Genomic DNA, 25,808 nt, shown 5'->3' with positions numbered 1-25,808 from the left:
CAAGATGGATCGCAAACTGGCTCTCAGATAGATCCCACAAAGTAAGAGTAGCAGGATCTATGTCCGAATCCAGACCAGTAATGAGCGGTGTACCTCAGGGCTCTGTCCTGGGGCCCCTCCTGTTTGGCATATACTTCTCAGAAGTACAGGCAAGCACTGAAGGGCTGTGGCTGACCAAGTTTGCAGATGACTGCAAACTGGGTGCTATAATAGAGTCTCCGTCCGACATGGATATCCTCCAGAAGGGCCTTAATGAGAACGATGCATGGTGTCAAAGCCATGGTCTCAAGCTAAATGCTAAAAAATGCGTAGTAATCCCCTTTGGAAAAAACAGAGTACCCGTGAACTACCACATAGGAGGTAACCCCCTGAAATCTGAAGAAGTAATAAGGGATCTAGGGACCCAAGTAGATAGTCAGCTTTCCTTTGATAACCATGTTGCCAAGGTGGTCAGAAAATCTTTCTATGTGACTCATCTGATCACGAAAGGGTTCGCATCAAAATCTAAGGATGAAGTGGTGCCCCTCTACTCTTCCCTCATCAGACCCATTAATGAGTACAATGCACCAATTGGAATGTACCTGGCCAGGCATCTCCAGCAGCTGGAGAGACCACAGAGGTACCTCACTAAAAGGACTACTGGCCTCAAACAGTTGCCCTATGCAGCACGATTGAAAAAACTAAGGCTTTTCTCTGTTGCATACCGGTTTCTCAGACGTGATCTCTGTCTAACATACAGAGCCCAGAACTGTTGAACATGCACCATCAAAACCAAATCTACTTGAGCTACACGCTCTAGGGATATAAACCTCAGCACAACAATGAATAGAACATGCTGGAGGGATAGATTCCCTTCACAAAGACTTCCCTTGTTATGGAACAAGGTCCCAATCTACATAAGACAGAGCCCCTCACTATCACTCTTCAAGAGGAACCTTGACGAGTGGATGGGTAACAGAAAATTCAGATCAGGGATCATACCAACAGCTCTACTAGATAGGGGCCAAGGGTACTAGCTGCTAGATCAAGGGCCTAGGAAATTAACCAAAGGGGCGGTGAATACCACACAACGTGGCTGGGCTAATATATGCCTTTGGGCAGATAGCCCAGTACCTACCTATGAACCTAAGTAAAAAAAACCCAGACACATTGGAAGAAGCCAAGCAGCACACGCCACACAAAAGTGAGAACCATTGGATTGCAGTCCGAATGTAAGAGAAACAAAAACACAGTAAGTTTTTATAATATTATACATATATGTAATATATATATATAATATATATATATATACATATCTATATATATATATATTTTTTTTTTTTACATTTCACCCATGTTTGGGCCCCTAGCTATCATGAGGCAGTAGGTGACTGCCTATGTCACCTACTGCTGGATCCAGCTCTGATCCCATGTGATTTAAATTCTCTATAATGCTTTGTGGCTCATGCTAGCAATGCTTCTCAGCTACTTCAATATTATAATGTTTGCACAATCCCCAGTGCAACAGTCTTACCACATTTGACCTTCTAGGACGGCCGAGGTGGTGCAGCGTTTAGCATTGTCGCCTCACAGCAAGAGGCTCTCCGGTTCGATCTTCAGCTGGGGTGTCTTCTGTGCGGAGTCTGCATGTCCTCCCTGTGGTCGTGTGGGTTTTCTCCGGGTGCTCCGGTTTCCTCCCACATCCCCAAAGACATGCTGCAAGTGGATTGGACACCCTAAAATTGGCCCTAGGCATGAGTGCGTGCGTGTGTGTGCCTTCTGTGGAAGGTTGGGCGCTGGGCTGGCAACTCAACACCATAAAAACTCCACTGCCAATCATAAGCGGACAAGGTGATTTGCTGTGGCGACCCCTAACCGGGAAAAGCCGAAAGAGAGAGAGTATACAGACCTTCTGTCATTAGTGTATCACTCCTAGTAACAAGATAGCAACTGTTGCCAATTCTGTTTTACAACACCTGCACTTGTCTGTTTCTCTGACATGTCCAATGGACTTTGTAAACCAATGTGGACGCAGTCCAATATCCTCGGCCGCCAATATTAACCTTTTGATTTAAATTCACCTCTCCTTAACTATTCCTGCATTAGATCCTGATCAGTATGAAGTTGTTCCAGGAGTTTTCAATACTTGCAACTAAATTTATGCCTTTTCCACATTTCTTGCCTTCTCATCTGATCCTCCACCTTATATTCTTTCTTTTGTTTTTTGGCACATTCAGTTGCTGCCTGATTTTTTTCTACTTCTGGTTTGATTTCCATTCCTGCTTGATGTCGATATGCTTCTGCTAAACTAAACAAGGACGCCATCTTAGAACTTGTTCTCCTCATGTTTTAAAACTTTCACTATGTTTGAATCTTGTGAGGTCAGCAGATATGTATGCAACCCTACAATTACAGATGTATACATGTAATAAATTTTGAGGAGGCCCATACCTCTTTCAGAATGTGGAATATATAATCATGGCATACACTGATTTTTATAAATCATATAAACATGAAGCACTTTTCTTGTTTTCCTCTCCAACTGATCCAATACATTTTTGGGGTGAGTCAATCACCCCAAAACTGTAAGTTAGAACAGGAAGAGCAAATTGGTTTATAGCATGGACTTTGTTCCTAGATGTCAGGGCTGTTTTCAGTATTCATTTTAGTCTTCTAATATATTCCTAAGTTTTATTTGAATTTGTTCATGTTTTATTGTTGATCCTTCATCAGTTCCCAAATATTTATACACCCCATCCTGCTCAAGTTCTTTTATATCACACTCCTGTCCCAAAATGATATTTTCTTGGTGCTACAGCTTTCCTGTTTTAAAGGTTGCTTTTGCACATTTACCAAGACCAAATGACATTCTTATATCATCTGAGAAAGTTTTAGCCACTTGCAGTTGTGCTTTCAATTCCTCATCTGATGAGCTATACAGTTTTAAATCATCCACAAAAAGAAGATGAGAAGTCTTCACACTTTGTTGTTTTCTTGAAGTCAAATTGTTGCCATAACCTAATCTGTTAAGTACATGGCTTAAAGGATTAAGGGCAAGACAAAAGAGCAGTGATGACAAAGAGTCACCCTAGAAAATCCCCCTTTAAGTTTTTATCCATGGGATAATAATTTGTCCTTTATCATGCCTTAGCTGCTAAGTGGTTTGCCACTGTTTCATGGTCACTGTAATGTAATCTATCAATGCAGGGTGCATCTTATACATCTGTAAGTATCCATGAATGTGGAATGCTGTCAAACGCTTTTCTGTAGTCTATCCATGTCATACTTAGATTCTTCCCCTTTCTACAGTTCCCCATTATGACTATTTAACAACAAATAATTATTTGCTCCATATGAATTTCTTTTGTTACCTTTTTGTTCTACTGCCATGCTTGAGTTTTCTTCTAAATGACTATAAACAATGTTGGCATCAATTCCAGTGTGTAATTTATACATCATCGGAAGGTAAGTTATTCGTCTATAGATTTTAGAATATCTTGCAGGCTCACTCATAAGGAAGAGTATCTTTTTCCCTGTTGTTAACCAGACTGGTGTCTGTTCGGGGTGTGCATATAAATAGTTCTCACTCAAGGCAAAATCTTCGTATAAAGATGTTAATACTTTTAGCCAGAAGTTACATACTGCATCTGGGCTTGTGGTTTTCCATTCAGAAGCTTTTCTTAGTTTTGTTTCAACTTCTCTGGCTGTTACTTCATCCCATTTCATATCTTATACATTTGAACTACTTATTCTTTCTTTTACTTCTATCCACTCAGCATCTTTGTTATGTTCCACAGGATCTTCATAGATATTTCTCCAAATGTGTCTATTTCCTCCTTTTTAATGGTGTTTCTATTCCTTTTGCCTTGTTTCCCAATTTTCTATAAATTTTTTGGGGTCATCAATAAATTGCTTATTTTGTACTCTTACTTTATATTTATCTACATATCTTCTAAGTTTTTCTGCCTGTGTTGATATGTTCAGTTTATTATTTACAATAGTGTATGACAGACTGTTCTGATACTGCAAGTTGCTTTTATCATGTTTGAGTATTTTTGTTGATCTGTACTTTTCTAACAGTGACCCTTCTTATCTTAACTGCTTTATACTTTTCTTTGTTCGATACTTCCATGATGTCATTTGATTTTTACCCTTACTTTCCCTTAATGCCCTATGCTTTTGTGGTAAGACTTTACATGTTATTAATTTAGTTGCATAGTAATACATACTTATTTACTTCAGTTATAGTCACATTGCCACAGTAGTCAGGAAGTCCTTCTACGTGGCACACCTCATCATAAAAGGGTGCTCATCAAGGAAAAAAGAGGTCACTGTTCCCCTCTACTCGTCACTCATTAGACCCATAATAGAGTACAACGCCCCTTTTGGAATGTACCTCACAAGACATCTGCAGCAGCTGGAAAGGCCACAGAAGTACCTCATAAAGAGGATTACTGGCCTCAAACAAATGCCCTAAACTGACCGCCTCAAAAAACTCCAGCTTTACTCCGTAGCATATCGCCTACTCCGAGGTGATCTCTGCCTAACATATAAAGCTATGTCAAACCCAGAGCTGTTGGACATGCTACACCTAAAGAAATCCCAATCCCTCCGAGCTACATGCTCTAGGGACCTAAACCTTGTCACCACAATAAACAGGACATGCTGGAGGGATAGATTCCTGTCCCAGAGACTTCCTATACTCTGGAACAAGCTACCCATCTATGTCAAGCAAAGTTCTTCATTAGCACTCCAACAAAAATCTTGATGAGTGGATGGGAAATAGGAAATACACCCCGGGGATCACTTCTGTGTGTCTGCTCGACAGTGGCACAGGAAAATAACTTTCTTGGGTGTCATAAGCTATAGAACCTTGCTGGTTAGGCTTACGTAGGCCCTTGGGCCGACAGCCTAGCACCTACCTATGAACCTATGGATTTCTATGAACTGTCTTGATTAATGTGTTCATTTGTTTTATCAAACTTCTAACATTTTGGTTCTTACTGACTTTCTACAATCTATTTCTTTCACTGATGTTAATATGTTTAGCCATCTCTATCAAATCAAACAACTCTTTCATTAGATAATTTTCTTCTAAACTAAGGGCACACTCTTCGTTCTCCATTTCCTGCATACATTCTACAGAAAGTTCCAAAACATCTTCCTGTGCCATATTCTCTTCAGCTTCATCCTATGTGATCTGTTTCTCTTTAATATGGGAACTCATTGACCTATCACTCCTCAAAACTGACTGAGTCAAGAGTTGCCAGTTTCCTGTACCTTCTCTTGCTGTGCAACTCCAACTGAAATTTTGCATTGATTTCCTTCAGAAGGTTCCAAACTATCTTCATATGGCAACTGATCAAATGCTTTCCCCTTCACTGGTTTATTGGGACTTATTGTGCTATCATACTGTGATGTTATCAGAGTTCGATTTTCTACACTAAATCCTTCACTTTGCAGGTAATCCATAACATCAGTTTCTATTTCTTTAACGTCTCCATTAATAACCCTCGTTTCTGCTTTTCCTTTTGTTTTCTTATTTTTTGTATTTTTAAATTTTCATACCCAGATGTCTTTGCCTGTAATTCTCTTCAAGTATCTTTGGTGCTGTTTCTGGTATTGATTAGTTTTGCTTTCTCCTTTGCATAAATATTGTACCATATTAAATATCTTTTTATTTCCCATGTCCATATCTTCAGATGTCTCTTGCACCTCCTGTTTCTCCTTAATTGGGGGACTCATTGTACCATCATACTGTGACATTACATGTGTTAGACTTTCTACACTAAAGCCTTCACTTCACAGGTATTCCATAACTTCAACTTCTATTTTTTTTTAACTTCTACTTCACTAATCTTCTGTTGTACGTTCCCATTTTTTTATCTTATTTTTTGTAGTGTGAAATTTTCCATAACTGGGGTGCCTTTGCCTGTATTTCTCTTACAATATCTTTGGAGCTGCTTTTTTTTGTATTAATTAATTTGGCTTTCTCCTTTGCATAGATATTGTACCATATCAGATCTCTCTTTCTTTCCCACCTCCATATTTCTTTTTTACACTTTTTAAAAATCTCTAGATTTTGTTCTTTATATTTTTACACTTCCTCTGTCACTTCTTTTTTTTTTTTTTTTTTTACAAATGGCCAAAGGTTTCTTGGTCTATATAATGTTTTTCATAAATATGCTGTACTAATGAACACAAATTTTTATTTGAAGCTAGTGTTTCTTGCTCAAGTATTTTTCTTTCCTCTAATTTCTCTCGTAATCTTTTTGTATATCTTCTGTCTGGAAAACCTGGGCTTATTGCATAGTAGTAATAATGCAGAATTCCTTTCTTATCCTCAATAGTCTATCATCTTTATGGCTCTTTTTTGGCCTGTCAGTTTTTGTGTTTTTTGTTAACTACTACTTCCTTCTACAACAGGGGAGGGGTATCCTCCCCCTGATCCTGGCCTAACCCCATTGTAGAAATGTTTGAGTGTCTTGAGGATTCTACACTATCACTTTTTCCAGTCCTGGTACCAGTGCACTTACCAGGATTTGGTGCTTTTTTTCATCCTGGGGCTTGTGCACCCAGCTGTCTTTTTTATTTTTTAAACTACTTCTGTCCATGATATGTGCTATATAAAATACAGTCTATATAGGACTGTTGTCTTGATGAGATTTTGTAAAAACAGGGTCTACCTCATGAAGGTACTCACCAAGACTTGAGGGTGAATTCATTTCCAGCAGAACTACTCTTCTTTGCTTGTTGATTTTATCGTCTCTCCACTTGGACATGGGTTGTTGCAATGTATCCATTTTTTTATCAGCAGACATCATAGTGGAGTCGTCTGCATACTAGATGATTTTTGCATGTTTGCTCTCTGAGTGAAGATCATTCACAAATATGTTGAATAAGAGATGGCCTAGAATACAGCCCTGGTGGTTTATAGCACAAGGAATGGTAGTAAAGTGGAATTATTCACTTATTGTGTATTGATGTAGAGAGAGTGAGGGCAGGGAGGTGTCAGCAGTAAAGTGAGATGATGGGTAGGCTGAGAGATATATAAAAAAAAGAGATGACAGATAATAAATTGTAACAAGTAGCTGTATATTTGTTGCAAGCAACTGCTACAGTTTATTCCACACAAACACACACACACACACACACACACACACACACACACACAGCACTAAAGCACTCCAGCTCAGGCTGCACATAGTGGCATTTAAATGTAGATCGATTGTTTGTGAATGTTCTGAAAATAAAATAAATAATTTCATTCCTTGAATGAAAATAAGGAATGTGTAACTTTTCTAGCATGGCTGTCTTTGTTAGAATACAGCCAGGTAGCTGTCCTTGGGGAATGCCGCGATATATTACATTTCTTTTTATAGTGTATAGCTGCAGCGATTGTGCTTTTCAGCTGAACACTCTATGGCAAAGTACTGCTGCAGCTCTCTGGTTTCAGGGATGTAGCTCACAGGGAAATGTCTCGCAAGCTACACTCAGGAAACCACAGAAACCCGCAGAGGTGCTACCTCCAGAGTTGTTGACTACAGTAAAAACCTGTAATCATGGGAGAAAAACCATGAACTGGGTAATCAGCTCATCAGTAAATATGTATATGCAAGAGGTCATGGAGGTGCACATCATCACCCTCTGTGCTGCCAGGTCATCCATCAATGCCTAATATACCATGCCCTCTCCAACACAGAAACAATGGTCCACTACCATGTGGCTAGAGGCACCATGTAAGAGCTGGTTACGATGTGTCACCCTTATAAGCAGGCTCATGAGATGCATGGAGTACTCATCCTTATGGAAAATAAGTTATGTGCATCTTTGAGAACATTAGCTACAGACACCTTTCTGCAACCAGCAGTGGACACTGTGGAAGTATCCTAGGCATGTGCCTCTGGGATATTCCATCAGTTCTTTGATGTCATGTTACATGTGGGGCAATATATGTGGCAACCATGCACCACAAAAGAGAGCAGCAATACCACAGTGGCATTTTATTGCACAGTCTGGTTCCCTTTGGTACTGGGAGCCATTGATTGCACCTACATTTTGATAAAGACCTTACGTCAGAAGCAGGACAATGGTTTATCAACAGTAAGAGCTTCTATTCCACCAATTGGTCTGCAATGCATAAGATATAACATATATTGTGTCAGGAGGCCACCTAGATAGTTCCCACACTTCCACATATGGCACGTATGTGACATATCAGTGGTTTGTGCAGGAGATTTTCCACAAGACTATCTCACTAATGATGCATATATGCTCTGAAGCAGTGGCTAATCATACAAATTAAAAACCCACAGATCATGGCAGAGAATGCATACAGTACTGCCCCATCACAGACACAAGTTATTATTGAGTGTATATTTGGACTGCTACAAACCTAGTTTGGGTGTGTAGATGTGTCTGGTTTCACTGCAGTCCACAGCATGTTGAAGTGCAACAGTTGCAGCAGGGCAGGGACATTTAGAAGGAGGACATACCACAGTCAGCAGCAGTCAAGGTACCTGATGAGTGGCCTGTGGAAGAGACAGTTGTTAGAGTTGACCATGAAAGATGGAGGCAAGTGCAGGATGCCTTAAGCACTGGCTAAGATGCAGCATCTGGTTTATAATTATAGGCCAGAATAAGCATAACACAGAACAGCAAAACTGATGCATGTAATACTAGACACAGGCTGTGATATACCATTCACAGACTGGCCACACAGTTTATTAGACACAGGTTAAACAGGTAACAGAGTTATGACAGCAGAGAATACTTCTCATCATATGACTAGAGTGAACAATGGGCAAAGTGAGTTTGGGAGTGTGTGTGTGTGTGTGTGTGTGTGTGTGTGTGTGTGTGTGTGTGTGAGGGGCATGGAAGAGTGACTGGGGACAGCTAGGGAAAATGGCCACAGAGGTGGTGGTGTCACCACTGTCTTCTGAGTGGGGGGTGGGGTAGTGCAGATGTGTGTTTGTGTGGGTGTACATAGACACAACTCCAGCAGATTATACAACAATGTGTTGGTATCTGTTGGATATGTCTCAGGCACCTACAAGAGATGCATGCCCTGACAATGAGCATCCACATCCATGGGGGCACCCTATCCTGGGAAAGTTAAAGACATGATCCATAGCATGCACAGAGGATACAGTGCACTATCAGTGTGAATGTTAGGACATGCTACAGGTGGTCTCTGCACAAACTTATCGGAGTGCATGCCCACAATGTTCTGCAATTCCCTCAACACTGGACAGGGGTGTAATGGGGGTGGCTCTACAGGTCTGAGACTGTCCCCTCCCACTCCTGAAAATGGCTTCCCTACCGAAGGTGGAGGTGGGCCGTCATGGAAAGAGAGATGACCATAATGTGCAAACATACAAGGAAGCCTGCAAAGCATGGTATCCCATTATCTCTATACCACTTGTCCATAATGATGCACATATGGACGAGACACCGCCACAGATCTTCATGCAGACTATGTACTACCCCAACCAGCTCACCTATGGCTGCATTGGTCTCTGCCTGTCCTGTATTATGGCCCTGCACAAGCACTAAGTAGAAGCAATGGAGAAATTCAGCTCAGTGGGGGGGTAGTATCCATAGTGTGCTCAGTCACTGGACTACTGACCCTCTGAGGTCATCATCTTGCTCAAAGCAGCTGGAAGCAACTAAGACTGACCCTGCCACTGGAGATGATACCAATCACTGGGTGATATGTCAGCCTCTTCTTGTCCCTGGTTGGTATCCTTGCTCCATGGCCTGCACTGTATAAGTACAGGAGCTGTACCTGTGAAAAGTGTGGGGACACTGCTATCACACTGCTGGTTTACCACTGACATAGTGACTCCTGATGGACAGTGATCTGGCTGCCATCATCACTGGAGCTAGACAGTTCCCTGCTATCAGGCAGACTTATATCCATGGTGGAAGAGCAATGATAATTAATACCTGTGAAAACACCAAAACATTACCCAGTCAAAAGATGAACCCTTCTGCAGCCCAGTGAAACTACTCTTATATGACATTGTCCTATGAAAACTTTCTGTTTAACATACCTTGGGCAGATGGCCTTTGCAAGTGTAGTCTCAATGTTCATGCAAAATCAAAGAAGCCATGCTTGTATGTTCAATGACCCTGAAATGGACAATTACTGTGGATACTACCATACGTTAAGACATACCCAGCTAGGCCATCACTAGCAGGTATTGAAAGTGCCTCTGAACTCTGCACCAGCATTCCACTGTAGTCTCCTAAACTGTCTGGCCCCAGACAGAAATACTGGAAATTCCTCTGTGTCTGTCACACATGACTTTGTCAGCAGACTCCCACCAGTGGGCCTCTGATCCTTTGCCTGGTGGGCTGTCTTATGTGAAATCCTGTCTGTGATCCTTCCTTAGATCTGCTGACAGGATTTGATTTTGACCACCAACACGACTGATCTCATCTACACGGTCCCACCAGAGACACACTGGGATGGCACAGTCAGATCAATCATGCTACATATCCACTAACCATGCTCAAGGAAGGCCTGCAGAAGGATGTCATTCTCTACCTGGATGACTTTACTTTGACAGTGCCAATCACATTTGGGCATGACAACCTGGAACTCCAAAATAAAATATGCATAAGCTGTTAGAAAGTTATTTATAACATAATCCTATGAACCAACACCTGTAACTGTCCAGTGTTGACAAGAACCCTGTTCTGCTGCAACACTGATAGGGGACTAAATATGTGTACAGCTGGCATCTATATAGTGGTGTTATGTATTGTGTTCTTCCAGGTGTTGCACTGACACACCTTGCACACATATGGTAATGTACAAGATAGCTCATGTCATTTGTATGTGCATAGCCCACAGAGGCAAACATACTGCCTCCATGTGCTCTTTGAAAAATCATAAGTGTGGTGACATGCACCTTTTTACTTTCTATGACTATGGAATTGCTACAGACCCAGCAGAGAATGTGACTGACAGTGTTTTCAGCAACCTCCCTCCCAATGAGGACACCGTTCCTGTGATGTACAGTGTATCTAGACCCACAGCACACTCATCTGATATAGGACCACAGAGAGTTTCATGTGTGTAGTCCACAGAAAGGTGTGTGGTACAACAGAACATCCCACAAGAAGTGAATGCAGTCACCTACTAGTGTCCATATACATACCCCCTATAAAGGTATGTGTGGAGGCTTCCCTACTACACCAAAAAAATTTGCACAGGCTAGACATGACATGCCATGGGTGGATGCAGGAAGGTGATGATGGGGGTGGGTTTGGCATATTTGTTAAGGTCTTCACCTCATAAACACAAGGCACAGGGTCTGATTCTGACCTTGGGTTACTGACTAGGCTTACAAATGGCCCTTCAGGCCAGTTAGCCTAGTATTCACCAATGACGCCTTTATGAAGCCAAAGTGCTTCAAAGGCCATAGAGTAAACTTCCCCCTACAATGATCCCTAATGCAAGCAACACAGACATGCTTGTTGAAGAAATCAGTGGATCCATACCCTACAAGCAAAATGACTCAGTGTTATTGCAGGCTCCTCACTGCCACCCCTTAACTACTACTGCAGACATTTTCCACACATCTGGAATCTATAGGAGGTAAAGTGATTGTAAATCGTATACAGACACACCACTCAAACAGTAAGGCCATAGAGGAATATTGAAAATAAGGCCACTCCATGCATGCCTCTGGACTGTGTTGGGTTGCCTCCACCAAACAAATACACCCCACGGTACCACACTCATAGCATGTGTGTCAGTACTTTTCAACAGTCAGACATGTGATATGTACTGGACTCACACACTATAGTACATACTTAACAGAAGTAATCCTCCAATGTAGGACACTACTGGATTGCTGCAATCACTGTGAAGTTAATTATTAGCAAACATTAACAAAGAAACAAACCTCAGAACTGTGTTTTAGTGAACCTGGCATATTGCATCATCCCCACTTTTGCTGCCATGGCAGCACACCCTCCCCCTATTCATAGTTCACCCACACAATATGCACCACTGTTGACATTTACATCCTTTACCTTAACCCCCCCCCCCCCACCATGGTATCAAACTGTCATGTTATTTCCTCAAACAACACAAAAGTAAGGCATTAATAGTACAGTGAAAAAAAATAGCTGTTTCCATTCACTCACCTCTCTTTAAGCTTGTCTTGCATGTAGTAATTACTGTCAGTGCTGCTGATGGCAGCTCTACAGTTTGCTGTTCAGCAATCTTCCGTAGTGTGATGAGGCTAGTAATGGCCGTGGCTGATTCTGTCATGTAATGACATGACTGTGGTCATTATGCTAATGAGCATATTTTGAATGAATGTTCCTGGATCGCACGTTTTTCTCATTGATCAATTCATCTGTGCCACACTCAAAGACTCGGTCATCTTTGCAAACTTGCATTAGTACCTTGAAGCAAAGTCAGTGTGTGTGGGTATGTCACTGACCCTATTGGAAGCACAGGATTGGTTGATTTAAGGTAGATGTTATTCCTCATCTACCTTTCAGGAATTAAGTGTTATTGTGTCAGATGATTCAGAATAATTTTCAGGGTATAGTTTACTGTAAAGCGAACACCAACAACAAGCTTTTGGACTTACGATATGTCCTGCATCAGGATAACCTAATGATGGACATGTTTCTAATCCAAATCCTTGTTCTTAGTCCTTGTTTTACAATAAATATTATTTTTTGCTGAAAGTCTGGTCTGTAGCTATGTGGTCATCTAGTGTTTGGATTTGTTTGGTTTAGTTCAAAAACAAGAATAAAGGAATATATTTTGGTTTTGGATTTTCACAATATCCTTAAATTATATAAAATTGGAGAGTTTAGGAGTCAGGACCACATACAAATCCCTATCTTCTTGTCTGGAATCATTTACTGAAGCACAAATGTGAGTTATTTGCTACTCCACTATGATACACATGCTAGAATGAATTAGCAAAGAATGGTGCCACAAGGGAGAAGAGATGAGAGACATCAGTTCCTCACAGGCATCAGCGGTGTCCTCTCTACAAAGGTGGATTATTCTTCCTATGGGAAAACAGGGGCCTTATGTTCTATATCACTATGTGCATAACAGAGGTAACAGTAGCCCAGCTGCAGTTCCCCAGTTAAAATAATATTAACAGCTTCTGGCTAAGGTCTTTATTTAAGCTGGATGATATTAATATATGTATAATCTACTAAAAAAGTTCCACAAAATAAGATCCACCTGTAAATGATAAAAAATATTCAAGTGGCTGAAGATCAGGAAGGCCTCAAAACTCTGGCCTTGGAATCATAGCTTCATAGTTTAGTACTAGGCTATCTGTCCTGGGGTATTTGTAAGCCTAGCCATAGTGATGTGGCTTTCGCCACCCCATGAAATGGTACAAAAATGCACAGAATAGATTTAGAATACTGTGCCTCTGTCTAGTAGTGACACAGTGGAGGTCCCCTTATATAATAGAATTGGTTTACTGTGCCCCTGTCTAGTAGTGACACAGATGTGACCCCTGGGGTAAACTTACGATCTCCCATCCACTCATCAAGATTTCTCTTGAAGAGAGTCAGTGAGGGGCTCTGCCTAACATGAACTGGGATCTTGTTCCAGAGCATGGGAAGCCTCTGGGTTATGAATCTATCCCTCCAGCATGTCCTATTCATACTTGTGCCGAGGTTTAAGTCTTTAGCTCTCGTGGTTCTGATGGATTTGGATTTTTTGAGGTGGAGCATGTCCATCAGTTCCTGATTGGACATGGCCTTGTACGTCAGGCAGAGATCACCTCTGAGCAGACGGTATGCTACTGAATAGAGCTGGAGTTTCTTTAGTCTGACAGAATAAGACATATGTTGGAGACCCTTGATCCTCTTGGTGAGGTACTTTTGTGGTCTCTCCAGCTGTTGCAAATGCCGGGTGAGGTACATACCAAATGGGGCATTGTACTCAATCATGGGTCTGATGAGGGAGGAATATAGGGGTACAATGACATCCTTGGATCTGGATGTGAATCCCTTCATGATAAGGTGTGCAAGGTAGAATGTTTTTCTAACCACTTTGGCAACGTGGGTGTCAAATGAGAGGTCACTGTCGACTTGGGTCCCTAGGTCTCTGATTACTTTTTCCTTATTCAGTGGGTTGCTGTCTATGTGATAATTTGTGGGTACTTTGTTTTTCCCAAAGGGGATGACTATACATTTTTTGGCATTTAGTTTAAGGCCATGACTCCGGCACCAGTTGTCCGTTTCTGTGAGGCCTTTTTGTAGGATGTATTTGTCCGCTGGTATATCGAATATGGCGCCTAGTTTGCAGTCATCTGAGAACTTTGTCAGTCACAACCCCCCCATGTTTGCTTTAACATCTGAGAAATAAATGCCGAACAAGAGGGGTCCCAGGACAGATCCCTGTGGGACACCACTTGTGAATGGCTTTGAGTCTGACATTGCTCCAGCGATTTTAACTTTATGGGTTCTGTCCTTTAGCCAGTTTGCAACCCATCTAGTGACATAAGGGTTTACGTTTAAGCTGTTGAGCTTATCTATGATGCCTGAGTGGGGTATTGTGTCAAAGGCCTTAGCCAAGTCCAGGTAGGCTGTATGGACTTGCTTTGCCCTCGTCAATGGCTCTAGTGACTGTTTCGAAAAAGTCAACCAGGTTCAAAAGGCAGGATCTGCCCTTTACAAAGCCGAACTGGGTGGGGTCAAGTGTCTGTAGGTCCCCAATGTCTCTGTTTATGAGTTCCATAATGATTCTTTCCATAGCTTTGCAGACCAGGCTGGTTAAGCTTATGGGGCGGTAGTTCCCAGGGTCTGTAGAGGTACCCCCTTTGTGGAGTGGGACCACTGTTGCTGTACGCCAGTGTTCAGGTACATATCCTGTAGTAAGGCTAAGGTTAAATAGCACTTTTATGTGCGGGTTTAGCTCCTCTTGGAGTTCACGTAGCACGCAACCCGGGATACCGTCAAGTCCCATTGATGCTGTGTTTTTAGCTTTGCTGAGGGCGGCTCTCACTTGGACATCTGAGATGACAGGGAGATTACATTCAGCTGGGATAAGTATTTCTTCTTTTGGGTATGAGGGAGGGAAGAAATTTGCACTGAACCTGTCAGCCAGAATGTTGGCAATATCTGTGGGTTCAGTGTATTTTTTGTTGTTGTGAACTAACTCTGAGCATATCTGAAGGTTTCCGCCCAGGTTTCTAACATAGCTGAAGAAGGCTTTGTGGTTATCTTTAGTGTCCTTAGCGATTTTTCTCTCAAAGTTGGCCTTGGATGTTTTTATGAGAGAACGTAGTTTTCTGCTAGTGTTGATCAGAGATGTCTTCCCTTTATGGGATTTTGCTCTGTCGTGCAGTAGCTTCCTTCTTTTGTTATACAATTTGTTAATGGCTGAGGTCCACCAGACAGGACGCTTGCCTTTGGTGGAGAGGGACTTGGATTTATTTGGGATTGCATGATCCATGCATTCTTGGAGATGTCCATAGAAAGCATTTGTGAAGGATTCAGCATTGTGGGATGTGGTATCCACTGGCCCAGTGGGCTTAAAGGATACCATCTCAGTCTTAAGAAGAGTGAAGTCTGCTTTTGAGAAGTTTTTCACGGTGGTCTTTTGTGCTGGGGGTGGAGGTGGGATATGCATATCCAGGGTGATTAGTTTGTGGTCAGATCTCACTAGTGAGGGGTATACCTCTGGTGTGGAGCATTTTGTCCCCATGTTTGTGATGATCAGGTCTAGTATATTATCTCCCCTAGTGGGAGAGGTGACTAGTTGTTCCAGTGCATTTGAATTTATGAATTCCAGGAACCTTTGAGCTAGGGTGTTAGGGCTAGAATAATGTACCCAATCTATGTTAGGGTAGTTGAAGTCTCCCAGTGTGATGGTATTTTGTGATACATTCATATCCTCCAATGTCTTCAGGAAGGCTGAGTGGGGTTCCTGAGATTGGGTGGGTGGTCTGTAACATGCTACCAGTTGTATAGCAGTTTTGCCTATGGTTAGTTGCACCTGTATGGTCTCCGATGCTTCATGTGTTGCTACTAACCTGGAGGTGTGGGTGTCCTTGATGAATATGGACACTCCCCCTCCCTTTGTGGTTCGGCCCGGGTTTTGGGGCCGAAAAGCATGATACGAGGTATAGCCTGGTAGCACTGGGGTGCTCTCAGGAGCCTTGAACCAGGTTTCAGTTACTGCACAGACGTCAATGTTCTCCATACTGAGGAGTGCATCGAGTGCCTGCATCTTGAGATTTTGACTTCTGGCATTGAGCAGCATTACCCTTAGTTTTTTTCCATTTTTGTTTTCTAAGGAGGTGGGTTTGTCTTTTGAGCCTTGCCTAAAAAAGGCGCTATGGGGGTGGCAAGAGCCTTAGCCAATATCCGGAAGCCCAGTGGTGACAGGTGCAAGCCATCCCTTGTGAAGCAGCGTGGCTTGTCCAACATGTCATCCCAGGCAGACAGACATTGGATCCCCTTAGAATGACACCAGTACTTGAGCCAATTATTAAAGCTGATCATCTTGTCTTTGTATTGTGGCATCATTCTTGGTGAGGGCAAGATGCTGCTCAGGGTCAGAGTCATACCAGCCTGGGCTACATAATCAGAGAGCTCCTCTATGTCTCTTTTCATGTAGTCCAGGGAGGTACGTCTCAGGTCATTCACGCCAGCATGGACAATGACGGAGTCATATTTGTACTTGCTTTGGAGTGACCTGAGTGCGTGTGTTATGTGGCGGATCCTAGCTCCCGATAGGCAGCTCACAGTCACCCTCTCCTTGTTCAGCCTGGTAAGCGGGACATCAGTGTGTCTGACTATAGAGTCACCTATTACTAGTGTATCAGGCATGGTGTTTGGCCTTAAGGGCTGTGATTGATTGACACACTAATTTATTGAAGTATGTGTTGCATGTGTTTTGTTTTGAGGTGGTGGATTTTTGGATGTCTGCTTTGGGAGCCTCTGTTGTTTTGGTAAGTTTTTTATTAGAGCCTCCGAGTATGTCTTTGTGTTTTTATGTGTTTGGTTTGCAGTTGTGGTAGGTCTATGTGGGACTGGGTTTGTTGTGTGTGTGGTTACCATCTCCTTCTGTCTCGTCATGACAGCCCTGAGTTGAGAGAGTTCAGCCTCCAGTTTGGCTATATAGTTGCATCACTCACATGTATTTGTGTTTGTTGGGAGGAGGAGAGGGTTGTCTGTGTACATGAGACAATTGTAGCATTGTCTCAAGATACCCAGATAAACCAGCTGAACTGGAGAGGACGCCAGTAATCTACCACTCGACATGATAGAACAGTATAAGGGAGTGCTGTGCCTTTAAGGAAAGTGGATATTCACCGGGGTGGTAAGTGGATGTAGTGCTTACTTAGTACGAGAGTGCTTACTTAGTAGAGAAGTTTTGAGAACAAGTGCTAGGCTTATAATATAGCGAGTAGTCTGATTATACTAAGAGTAGAGCTTCCTTAAGGGAAAATTTGAAGAGCAGACTTGGCGGAGCCAAAAGAAGTTTAACCGGCGCTGCGCAAAGCCGCGCAAACGCGGATTTTAAATAGGGAACTACAAAACAGCTAGAAATGGTCCAAAACAACCAATTACTACAGCTCTTGTGCTGAGGTCACTTCCTACAGGGACAGGTAGGCTGCTCAAGGCTCACTGGTGAGCAAAGAAACTTCCCCCTATCCAAGTAAGGTAATGGACAACACAGGAACTACACCACAGCCCAGAATACAGCAATGCCTGTAAACTGATCTAAACTAGTTGAGGAGAGGTGGGAAAACAAGGATTTTTTTGGGGGGATTTTTTGTTTTTAGATAGAAACACAGAGAAAATGCAGAAACAGTAATAAATCAGTTACACAGGCTAGCACACTTTAGTGGGCAGCCTCAACAGTTAAATTAAACAAACAAACAAAAACAAACTTTCGATCAAATTCGACTAAAATGTAACTTTAAGTACAGATATTAAATAATGCAGCAAACAGCTAAAAAAACAGTTTAAGCTTGTTTAGGGTAAGCTAGAGAAGGTATTTCAAGTAGAAAAACAGCAAAGATACTTAAATCCAGAAAGTAGTCGCTTTTCTGAGTTCTCTGTAGCTAGGACCATGAGGAGCTTGTCTGAGTAGTATATCAGAAACAAATGTGATGAAAATGGTTAGCAGACAATCTTGCAAAACATGATTTTCTGAACTTCTCAGAATCAGTAAATTATAGACAACTTCCCTCGTTGCACTAATTGCAGCAGTTCCACAAAAGTGTCACGGACACTGGTTGACTCCCTAAAAAATAGTTATCCCTAAATTTGACCTTAGGAGCAGGTGATTTCTCTTATAAACAGCCTTTACTACTGAAGACACAATCAAGGTCACCAGTGAAAATGACACAACATTGTGGCCTCTGTCTTAGTCTCCTAGACACCCTAAACAGTAACCAGTATATATATACCATAAAGAATGAAAAACAGGATTGTCATTTGAGCTGATGGACATCTGCAAACATTCTCTGATAAAAGCTAGGAATGCAATTTTAAACAAACAACTAGGAAAGTACTACTGCTTGTTGTACAGGTGGCACCATAAAGACTTCTGGTCATGTGAGAAAATATTTCATAAAGCGTTTCAGTAAACCTGTCCACTGTGATTATCTTCTAGAGTCAGTCAAGTTCTCAAACCAGACAGCAGGAAAGCTTGATACTAAACCATGTGTAAAATTTAAATTAAACTGCACTAACAGGATAGAGTATGAGAAGATTTTTTGGCCTTCTGATGGTTCTAAGTTTGTTGTAGAGATGCACAAAGATCAACTATTATTATCTGAAACAGGCTGGAGTATTTTAAAGGCCTATGAAGCCTACTTGGCAATTGATGACCAGATAAGGACAGTTCTCTGGGACCCTGTAAATCCAGTCATTTAGAAGTAGGAGGAAGATTTGAATCAAACTCCTACTTTCAAACCAGAAGGAAATGCAATGTTCAAGCTATGGGAAAACTGTCAAAACCTCTGCTTAAGTCTCGTGAGTTTCATGTCAATCTAAAACAGGTCTCTTATACTGAAAAGTTTCTCCAGCTGATGACTTATTAAATTGTGACATAAAAAAGGGGAGGTCAATATAATTTTGATGATATCTGATAAGTACATAGAAATTATGCTTAGTTACTATTTATTTACCCAATAACTCCACCACCACAACTGCCTCTGTCTGGGACATTAATGGTACTGGACACAGCAGGCTGATTAAAACATTGATGCAGACCATCCTTTCCCTGTGAGAAAGTGTACTTCTTCCCAGGAAAAAAAAAACAGAGTGAGGTACCACCTGAAGGGGAAAGGGCTGAAATAAAGAAAGAGAAAAGTTTAACCTTACAGCTGTGAATGTTTCTATAAAGGAATGACCCAATAATAACAATGGAATCAGCATCTGGAAGGGAAAACAACTTAGCAGGAGAAATACTAAAGTACTACAAACCTGAATATAAACAGAAATTACTAATTAAGGAGATCCAGGAAGGAAGACATATGAAATCCTCAATAGGAAGCCTTTAAAAATCAAGCATACTAGTAACTAAGGAGGCACATCACATTTGGAAACAAATTAAATGTGACCATGTGAAAAAGGAGTGGGGAGAAAGCTACATAATCCAGTTAGGCTATTGCTACTGCTACTATATCAAACAAGTTGTGAAGGAAAAGGCTGTTTACACTCACATCTATGGGTGTGGGGGTGCCATTTCCCTTCACCCTTCTAGCAGGAGAGATGCTGTTGTCAGCATCAATAGGAGTTATCTGGTAAAAAAAGAAGTTCTTGTGAAAATGTTTGTGGCACAGCTCCTCCATTTAAGATGGTTACATTCACCAGAAAATGGAAGGACACTATTTCTGGATTTCAAAATTTTCCATAACTTTCTGACAAGAATTTAACCTCTGAGCAGTTTAAACTCCTTTCATATTGAATGGATGAAATCCATGCATATGTTGTATCTAAAGCCTAAATAAAAGAAGCACCTGATGTGTAGCTCGTTCTAATGAATTTGGTAGCTTCCAAACACATTTAGTTGTGTTCAACAGAAAGACGCATTCAGAGTATACTGTACAGTTCTGGTGTTCATATGAAGGAAGGCAACAAAGTCAGAAAGAAAGTGTGCAATAAAAAGTTAACAAAATGGTAAAGGGACTAGAAGATTTCAGGTAAAGCAGAAAATAATAACATTATTTAAATACACCACACTACCTGAGGGCAAACAAAAGGAGTGGAGCTAAAGACACAGGACAGAGGAGGAAGAAGTAATGAAAGTTGAAAGGGAGACAAATCAAGACGTAGCAAAAGAAATGCACTTCAAAGTCAGTTGATTGGTAACCACTGGAAATATCAGGACCTGCTACAGAGAGTCCTGAAATGCACAGACTGAATGCCCAAAAGAATGGACTTGCATATACCAAGTCTGAGATGCCATTTCTCTGAATATTCCCTTTTCTCCAAGGTACAGAGATCTTGGAGTTGCTGTATATAAGTTTGGGGGGGGGGGGCTTGCTGGAGTGTAGGGGGTCTTGCCCCCCCCCTTGCAAAAATTGGTTTTAAGAATATAAGTGATTTAAGATTCACTCTTCTCTGGGTTTTTGGACTTTTTTTCCAGCTTTTCTGTGCTCTGCATTTTGTGTGCCAATATTTCAGTGGGGAGCCCAGTTGATTATTCCTGGAATATACATCATGAAAGATTAGTAGAGGCGGCTCGGACAAAGCAAGAAAAGAATGGTACAGGGGTTAACTAAAAGACTACAATAGACTTGAAACACAAATCATACTTCTGTATCATGTTCTGTTTATAAGTAATGCAGGTTCAAGTATTAACCAGAAGAATTATGGCAGCCAAATAATAATAATAATCTACTTTCAAAGGAAAAGCATATGTTTAGTCCTTGTGCAGATATAATGGTTAGTATGGAAAATGTATCTTAACTATCTTGAAGACAATTCTTCAAACTGCAAGAAAAGTAATTCTGAAACTAAGAAACATGCACAATGGTGAGGTACATGAAAACATACTTGGCCAGAGTGTAACGTGTCTAGATCCTGTATCTGAATAATCAATGAAAATACTAGAACAGATATGGGGGATTGCCCCTTTATAGGGATGTAGTCATGTGCATGCATACTTCATAGGCCTCAATGATGAATGTTAAAAATGTTTGACCCTGGCATCTGTCATTGGGTGGTGATAGTCATATCAGGACAAATGTTGCAAAAACTACACTGATAAAGATTCGGAGCTTATATGTGCCTGATGCCAATAAGAATCTCTGTGTCATGGCCAGCACTTCCACAGGGTCTGCTCTATAACGCAACAGAAATTTAAGACTGGAAATGAAGTAATGTTACATTGCAGTTCCACTTTCTCAAACAAACATTCTGTTTTCCATGTATTCTTCCTACACATAGACCAGACAGCAAATAATTGTTATAATGTGTTTCACTGCCCAGAATGAGTTATACTAATACCACTACTTAAATTAAATGGTACAGTCATAAGTTACAGAGACTATACCACAGCTCAAAAAGCCAAACCCTTCTAGCTTGATGCAACTGTATTGACTATATTACATTTTGGTCATTGTCAGACTGTATAACACTTTTGTCCTCCCCTAATATCCATGCCCCTGTATCAGCCCATGCTTTCCAACTTACAGGGTGAGGCACTCCTCCTTTTGACAAAGTAGCTTTGTCTCCTTGCCAGGTCTAGAGCTGAGTTCAAGCAGTATAGGACCACAGACTTTCTTTAATGTGCATCTCTGCTTACCAGATCCTGTTCCCCCGCTCAGGCTGTGCAGCATCACCATCCCATTATAACAATCACGCTTTTCCACCTCCTTCCGCAAACATTCCATTGTCCTGCAAAGCAAGCTGGTCTCTTCTGTTTCTGAATGTGGACCATGGTACCCTGGGGTAAATCAATAAGAATCTAACTCAAAAGTGGAAGAAAATATATTGTATCAAATTTCTCATCTAAGGTTATATTTGTTGAAATATCAAATGGAAGAAAACTGTCTCTCTCACTAACATGACTCATGACAAATATTCAAAATGATGCTACAGATTGCACACAACATGATAATTAAACAAATAATTAATTTAACATCCCTTAGCATTCTCCATAATAAGTGACATACCATTTTAGAAAACTAATAAAGACATTTAGATTCACATGGTATACTTAGAACTATATGTTTGGGGGAAAAATCATGTTAATGCTACAAACCATTGAAATAAAACATTACTGACCCACTAGCATTCACTGTGTGTCATACATCCTAGAAAAAAGAAGGTTTGTTTCATTACCTATAAAGGGCCTGATAAACTAAACAGCAACCATGCCAATAGCACAAGGTTGATGCCACTATTCAGAATACTGCATCATTCTTAGCTCATACCTTCACTTTAATTTCAGCGTTTTATATTTTTTATTACACTATGACTGCCTGGAAGCTACCAGATATAAGCTTAGGCAATGTATGAGTTTTATAAACAGACATCCTTCCTTTTTAAACATTATCCAACAGGTAGACAGTAGGGGATACAAAGTGTTCTCTTTAGCCAGTTTATGGTATAGGGGACAAAGTCATGATTATGGGCTAGCTGACCCAGGTTTGATTAGGCAACTTAGGAGACAGCAGGGGAAGATAAGCATACGACTCCTAAAGGGGAGGGCACACACTTGCACAAACCTCACAGCTGATCATTGGTGGAGGATGGGGATGCATTGAGGGGCATGTTCCTAAGGGAGAACAGGCAGAGCACTGGCTGTATAATTACAGAGGTGGGACAGTATGCCAGCACTTTCTCTTTGCATGTCTGCTCCCAGTACTTATAAAGTGCATGCAGACAGAAGGATAGGGCATAACAAAAAAACACATCCAGCAGCAATATGACATAGCACCAGAGTCCTTGATCTCCTCACTGGCCCTGGACATAAGGTTAAGTAGAGCCCGTGAGAGGTTAAGGCAGGTTCAACAGATCCAGTGAACAAGGAGAGGGCCAGTGACAGATAATGGTCAGCTGTGGGAGCCTAAAAAGATTACAAATAAATGTTTTTTTTTTTCTTACAGGAAGAAAATGGTTTGCAATAAACTGCACGATGTTTGGCAAAGAAATAATATTGGAAGTGATCAAAGTTCCACACTGGTGTCAGTATTTTCTACAAGGCAATATGACTTTTACATACTGAAAGTAATAGTGGCTTAGAGGACAGAAAATAGTTAATATGAAAAGAAGCTTCTTAAGATTGTTGTGTCAACCCTGGCACTTATCCTGGTATGTACAGCGTGGAAAGAATACTTCACAAGTCTGGATTTTCCTCCACATCTCAGTCTTAAAATTGTCAAAAGGGAAGCTTACTTAACAACTGCATTAGAAGAAGCAGTTACTCTAAGAGAAAACTAATTGCTAAAGGCTTGCCTGCCTTGTCATAGGAGAAAATTACATAAACACATAAAAATATTCACCTAGGAAAGGTTTATCTAGTTGTCTCAAGTCACATTGGAACAAGGATTAAAGAATGAATGGATGCAATGATCATAATGCTTCTAGTTTTAACAACATAATATTTAAGAATTAATTTTATATATGCAGTGTAGAATTATCAACATTGGGTTATAGTTCTCAAGTTTTCTAAAGGCCAGTAGGACATGCATTTTACAACTGAAACTGTGAACCTATGAATAACTGCATTTTCCTTCATGCATATGAACCATGAAAATCATAGCTGCAACTGCAAGGCTCAAGAGTTGCAGGATGGCCAAGCCTGGTATACCCACAGTGACTTCACCCATGCTAAGAAGGCTATGACTTCCCTTCAAAAGGCAGGAATGAATAACAGAACAAAAATTAATTCTACCCACATAAAGGTAATCCTCTTATCTGAGAGGAAGTCAAACAGCATGTGGGTCACTCGATCTAGGGATCTAAACTTGCACAGAAACTCAAACAAAACATGCTAGACAGACATATACATGTCTCAGAGATTGCCCCTTCTTTGGAATGGGCTTCCTATTCACATTAAGTAGAGCCCTTCCCTGGCCCTCTTCAAACACAGTTTGGATCAATGGATGGGGAATCACATATTCACACCTGCCTATGTCCCTTAGGAACAGTGGCAATCTGTAAAACACTCAATGCACAGGCACAAATCCAAGCCATATATTGGGTAAAATTGGGTTATATTGGGTAGGCTTATAAGGGCCCTTAAGCCATTCACCAAGTAATCTTATATGAGCATACGAAAAAAAAAAAAACTTCCTCCAGTTGCTGGAGATGCATGGGGCCTGCAAACACAAGAAATGTTCAAGCTAAAGATGTTATCAGGGAGTGCCATGATAGGACCAACAGTAGTGAGTTTTCCAGGTAGGGAAGTAAGGCCTCTACCACCATGGTTAGCAACTTTGTAAATAGGACACAAAGGACAGACCCAGTACTGAAAGTGACATCTAACCACAGCAAACCATTGGAAACTCTACTACATTAAATTAACTGCTGTCGCTCTTCTTATGTACATTAAGAAGACATTGAGGCTTGGGTGTTCAAGTAGTTTATCACATACAAATACATCAGGATGGGTGGCAGAAACATTAAACTTAAACAAACTATCTAACTGACTGACTACATACTTGCATGCTCACACTTTGGCCGCTCACTCAAAATGGCACTCTTGCTTGCACATTGCTCAGTACTTATACGCATGTGCTAACTCACTGGAAAACTTCTTAAAGGTATATCACACACTTTGATCTACAACTACCATGTCCATAAACATCATCCAAGTGCCTTACTATAGCAAGGGTATACCCCTCAACGCAGAAGGTCATCTTCTGGAATCTTAAGTACCAGGTGTGTGTGTGTGTGTGTGTGTGTGTGTGTGTGTGTGTGTGTGTGTGTGTGTGTGTGTGTGTGTGTGTGCTCAGTGGTGCTGGTTGGTGATACGGATATTTAGGATGGACTAACATCTCCATTTCCTTATTGCTTGGACCAATGAAGAGGGAGAAGTAGAATCACCTGCTTTTCTCTAAAGCAAGATTGTAATACTTCTTTAAGAAGTGATGTCTGGGTCTATTTCAGAATATCTGCAGACACTGACTGATCAATGACTGCAGCTCTTCCAGAAGAGAACTCAATACTTTTACATGATCACTCATGGCAGTATGTTGAACCCTCCAGTCAATGTCAATGGCTCTTCAAACTGCGGCAAATGTAGAAAACTAACCTATCACAATTAGTACAGACATTTTATGCCAGCAAAGTAATCGTAGGCAACATGCCTGATGCTCTCATTATCCATAAGGCTTTCTTTCTCCTAAAGAAATGGAGTGGTCTACAGGAATAGGAAGCCAGGGCACAGGCATTACAAAGACCCTCCATGGTGGTCAAGACCTGACACATCAGTTGAGAAATTCTCATCCAGGTCAAGTGAGATATGCTCAAAGAATGTTTCTCAAAATGTTTATTGTTTATATAACATATATTACTACTTACTATACTGAACTTTACTCTCTTAATGTCCACAATTTGTTTTAGTTAATATCTCACAGGTATGTTGTATGTATTGTATATTCTTTTCTTTACAACTGTACTGTTGCTATTTACAACTGTATTAAATGTACATCTGTTTATATGTAAAAACAAAATAAATAAATTAATAATAACAATTTTGAAGGAAAAAAAATATGCTCAAAGAAGACACCACAATCTCATCCTTAAAGGAGAATAGCTTGAGCCAAGCAATTCAGTTCAGGAACTTTCCTTAGCCTGTCTCCTTAGCCATAACATCAATATAGTCAACGTTACAGTACATTGCATGGTCG

The 25,808-nt window shown here is 41.0% G+C and overlaps 1 protein-coding gene across 1 annotated transcript in view; it reads right to left on the bottom strand.

The window, feature by feature from the left end:
* Nucleotides 1-25,808, bottom strand: part of LOC122797233 (tubulin delta chain-like) — a 790,352-nt gene that overhangs the window by 389,754 nt on the left and 374,790 nt on the right. The window contains exon 5 of the mRNA XM_044066071.1: nt 21,755-21,895. Coding sequence (XP_043922006.1) covers nt 21,755-21,895 — 141 coding nt within the window. The remainder of the gene's footprint in view (nt 1-21,754; nt 21,896-25,808) is intronic.

The sequence above is a fragment of the Protopterus annectens genome, chromosome 3.part0 (genome assembly GCF_019279795.1).
Source record: "Protopterus annectens isolate FY-2018-M chromosome 3.part0, PAN1.0, whole genome shotgun sequence".
Classification (NCBI taxonomy): Eukaryota; Metazoa; Chordata; order Ceratodontiformes; family Protopteridae; genus Protopterus; species Protopterus annectens.
Note: the sequence above shows the minus strand (reverse complement) of the source record. Positions and strands in the feature narration are given on the sequence as shown.